Genomic DNA, 4,603 nt, shown 5'->3' on the forward strand with positions numbered 1-4,603 from the left:
GCTAAAGTTTTTACAACCTTACGCTGCACTCTGAGGAATTCTGTTCTCTGTGTGAAACTTTTTTTTCTCTGTGAAGCCCATCATAAATCTTCTTGACAGCTAATGTTGTAGATTCTAAGCTGTGTTAACCGTTGGAAAATATATTACCATATTGTATTGCATATTCATGTTATACTAAAATTTCATTAATTATTGTCTCGCATGTTACTTATTATTATTATTTGAATATAAAAATAAATTGTATCTATTTTTATAACAAATTGTGATTTTCTTTATATGGAATATATCTCACTTACACGATAACGATCTTTGGGATCTGAGAATTGAAATAGTGGGCAATTCTCAACTGTTTACTATTATTATCCCATAAATATCCCCACAACTACAGAGAGAACATTGGCCAACACTCCTGTTACTTACCAGTTACTTACATTATACGTTCTGAAAACAGGTGCCCATAGTGGTAAGGTGCCTGTAGGCGAGTGCCTACTCTGCCTAATGATAAATCCGGCATGCTGCTGCCATTAGTACAGGCAGGGAAAAAATACATTAAATCATTAATTGAATAATCTATAGTGCTGCATGCATACAGTATTTTACTTGGGAACAATACAATTGATAGCTGAGATGAAAAATAATTGGTGAACTTTGATTAGAAATCTTAGTTCAAGTACAAACTAAGTTCAGAACTTTTAAACCACAATTTTAAAATGTAAGGTGAGTCCAACAAATGTCCCTACAGATTAATGTAATAACATGTAAATGGCTAGAAAATAATACACATAAATTATGACTGATTTACAAACTGTTGTCATTGGTGGCAACTGAAAATCCAGGGTTAGAAGGTCACAGATAGATTCATTTTGTCAAGAATGGCAAACATGTTATTTGTGACCGAGAAATAAAAAAATTCTTCTTGGAGGCAAAAAAAAATAATTTCTTAGGTTTTTCTTTTAAAAACAGAATTCCACATTTAAAGTATTGGTAAATAATACTCATACTTGCCATACCAGTGGAAAATATTACACAGTGATAAAAAAAAAAAAGATATAAACCTTTAATTCTATAATTAGTATTAGTAAAACAAAGATAGTTTGCTGAATAAATTACTTTGTAATATGTCAGTTCACATTTTAAACAATACGAAGACAGGTATATAATTACCGAGTTAGAGTGATATATAGTAAACTGCAAATTTGTTTTGCTTTATGATCTAACTGACCTCACCTTTCTGAATAAGAAGATGATGAGTCCACCCAAAATCACACAAATCTTCTATTCTTCAAATACCTTGGTGAACAAATTAATGAGACATAAAGATTCAGGCGAATCATGAAATGGTGACTCAATTGAAAGGGGGTTGTGGGTGGGACAGCTGTCAAAAGGGATGTGAAACTATGTAAGCAAACTTAAAAACATATCACAAATATCTGCATTCTTCATGTCAAAATCAACACAAGACATAATCTGTCATCTCGTATCCATTAGCGAGTATAAAAGCGGCTCCTTTGTGGAGAACAGTCAAACATTAATTTCTCTTTACTTAATTTGGATCCAGAAGCAGATAGCCTTATTCAAAGCCATGTCTGGAGTCAAAGGAGGTCACAAGGATCAACCAAAAGATGTTGGTTATTATGAGAAGCACCATGAGGACACAAAGAAGGACAGCAGCACACCACAGCGTAAGTTATTCACTATGAAAAATAAATAAATAAAACAATTACTTGAATTAAATCTTTTTTCATACCTAAAACATTTGCATCTTAAAAGATATATGTCTTTCAGTTTTGAATTTATTTTGCTTTTTGAGCAAAGATGTCAAATATGTCCCTTAAATTTTATAATCCCCCTTTGTTCTGAAGGTTTGCCTCTGTCATAGCTATGGCTACGATGTTTGTTTATGACCCACCATATTGTTTGCAGATGGAAATACTTTGTAGTTCCATACTAATTGCTGGACTTGAAACGTGTATTCCCATTGGACAGTTGACTTTATGCATTTGAATCTGAATATCACAAGGTAATTTATTTGAAGAATGCCTTGTCCACTCTGAACAAATGTTGCTATGCCCATTGGATTATTTAATGACTTGCTAGCCGTATAACATACAGCTTGACTGGGGGCTTTTACTTTCTTTGAATTAGGGCATTTAATTAGGATCAATAAAGATCATCAATCACAAAACAAGAATGAGTACCTCAGTTCTGGGAAAATGTTATGACTTCAAAATGCCCCTAGAATTATCTCTGGTGTTTACAACTCTAAATTGGAGAAGCATACAGGACAACACCCTTATATTTCGCAGCCGTTAATGGTATATATATTGATGGGGGGTCTAGGGAAAATGGTAAAATTATTTCCATTTGCTATTAATGTTTCAATATTGGTAAGAGAAAAAAATAAATATATATAAATATAAATTATAACTATAAAAAAGGACATTTAAATCCCTAAATGGTTGATTATTTCAATGCCTTTTTTGTAGCGCAGACTTGCAGTTTTTGGAAAGCATGGTTTGTTACTTTTGTAGAAGCGGGAAAATGTGAATGACTTTTTATCTTTTATTATTTGAATTTATTAGATTGTGCATGTATTTCAATGTCTTATATGTACAACGCATTTCAAAAAAAGTATGGAGTGCAATGAAAAATGAAAAAAGCATAGAGTGTAAAATCCAAGAACACATGATGCAGGAGAATAGAGTTAAATCAATACTTCCAGACAATTCATGTAAAATGGAGACTCTACCCTGATATGTTTACAAGTACACGTTAGGTTATTAATACAGGTTTACTTATACTGTGACTACTTTGACTAGTAACTCTGAGTTATCGTGGATGTAGTAATGTGAATTTGTTAAAAATATGTCAACACCAAGGTGCCAAAAAGAAAATCAATACAAAGAATAAAGATCATATAAGACTAACAAATATCCCATAATGGTCAAATATAAAATGCACATATAAATCTGTATTATTTAAACTGATAATATATTTTTGAAGTTCTTTTTGTATTTTTATGAAGTTCAAATATGTCTATGTGTGTTTGTTATTAGTAGATCCAGTGGAACCTGTGGTACCTCAGCCAACTGCATGCCAGCCAGCTAAGCATCAACCAGCTGTGAGTCAGCCAGCTCAAACTCAGCCAGCTGTGAGTCAACCATCCCAAACTCAGCCAGCAAAGAGCCAACAATCTGTGAGCCAACTAACCCAAACTCAGCCAGCCAAGAGCCAACCAGCTGTGAGTCAACCAGCCCAAACTAAGGCAGCCAAGAGCCAACCAGCTGTAAGTCAACCAACCCAAGCTCAGCCAGCCAAAAGCCAATCAACTGTGAGCCAACCAGCTGTGAGTCAACCTGCCCAAACGCAGCCAGCCATCAGCCAGCCAGCTGTGAGCCAACCTGCTGTGAGCCAACCAGCCCAAACTCAGCCAGCCAAGAGCCAACCAGCTGTGAGTCAACCAATCCAAGCTCAGCCAGCCAAGAGCCAACCAGCTGTGAGTCAACCAACCCAAGCTCAGCCAGCCAAGAGCCAACCAGCTGTGAGTCAACCAGCCCAAACTCAGCCAGCCAAGAGCCAACCAGCTGTGAGTCAACCAGCCCAAGCTCAGCCAGCCAAGAGCCAACCAGCTGTGAGTCAACCTGCCAAAACGCAGCCAGCCAAGAGCCAACCTGCTGTGAGTCAACCAGCCCAATCTCAGCCAGCAAACAGTCAGCCAGCTGTGAGCCAACCAGCTGTGAGTCAACCAACCCAAGCTCAGCCAGCCAAGAGCCAACCAGCTGTGAGTCAACCAGCCCAAACTCAGCCAGCCAAGAGTCAACCAGCTGTGAGTCATCCAACCCAAGCTCAGCCAGCCAAGAGCCAATCAACTGTGAGCCAACCAGCTGTGAGTCAACCTGCCCAAACGCAGCCAGCCAAGAGCCAACCAGCCCAAGCTCAGCCAGCAAACAGCCAGCCAGCTGTGAGCCAACCAGCTGTGAGTCAACCAACCCAAGCTCAGCCAGCTGTGAACCAACCAGTCCAAGCTCAGGCAGCCAAGAGCCAACCAGCTGTAAATCTACCAACCCAAGCTCAGCCAGCCAAAGGCCAATCAACTGTGAGCCAACCATCTGTGAGTCAACCTGCCCAAACACAGCCAGCCATCAGCCAGCCAGCTGTGAGCCAACCAGCTGTGAGTCAACAAGCCCAAGCTCAGCCAGCAAACAGCCAGCCAGCTGTGAGCTTACCAGCTGTGAGTCAACCAGCCCAAACTCAGCCAGCCAAGAGCCAACCAGCTGTGAGTCAACAAACCCAAGCTCAGCCAGCCAAAAGCCAATCAACTGTGAGCCAATCCACTGTAAGTCAACCAGCCCAAACGCAACCAGCCAATATTCAACCAGCTGTGAGCCAACCAGCTGTAAGTCAACCAACCCAAACTCAACCAGCCAATAGCCAGCCAGCTGTGAGCCAACCAGCCCAAGCTCAACCAGCCAAGAGCCAATCAACTGTGAGCCAAGCAGCTCAAACACAGCCAGCCCAAGCTCAGCCAGCCAAGAGCCAACCAACTGTGAGCCAACTAGCCCAAACTCAGCCAGCCAAGAGCCAGCCAGCCAGTCTTGTATAG

At 39.9% G+C, this 4,603-nt stretch overlaps 1 protein-coding gene across 1 annotated transcript; it reads left to right on the top strand.

Annotated features, from left to right (window-relative positions):
- Positions 1 to 1,462: 1,462 nt before the first annotated feature.
- Positions 1,463 to 4,603, top strand: LOC134574807 (spermidine/spermine N(1)-acetyltransferase-like protein 1). Its single transcript, XM_063433873.1, has 2 exons — positions 1,463 to 1,682; positions 3,057 to 4,603. Exons 1-2 carry the CDS (start codon positions 1,583 to 1,585, stop codon positions 4,601 to 4,603), a joined length of 1,647 nt encoding a protein of 548 aa, XP_063289943.1. The 5' UTR covers positions 1,463 to 1,582.

The sequence above is a fragment of the Pelobates fuscus genome, chromosome 10 (genome assembly GCF_036172605.1).
Source record: "Pelobates fuscus isolate aPelFus1 chromosome 10, aPelFus1.pri, whole genome shotgun sequence".
Taxonomy (NCBI): Eukaryota; Metazoa; Chordata; class Amphibia; order Anura; family Pelobatidae; genus Pelobates; species Pelobates fuscus.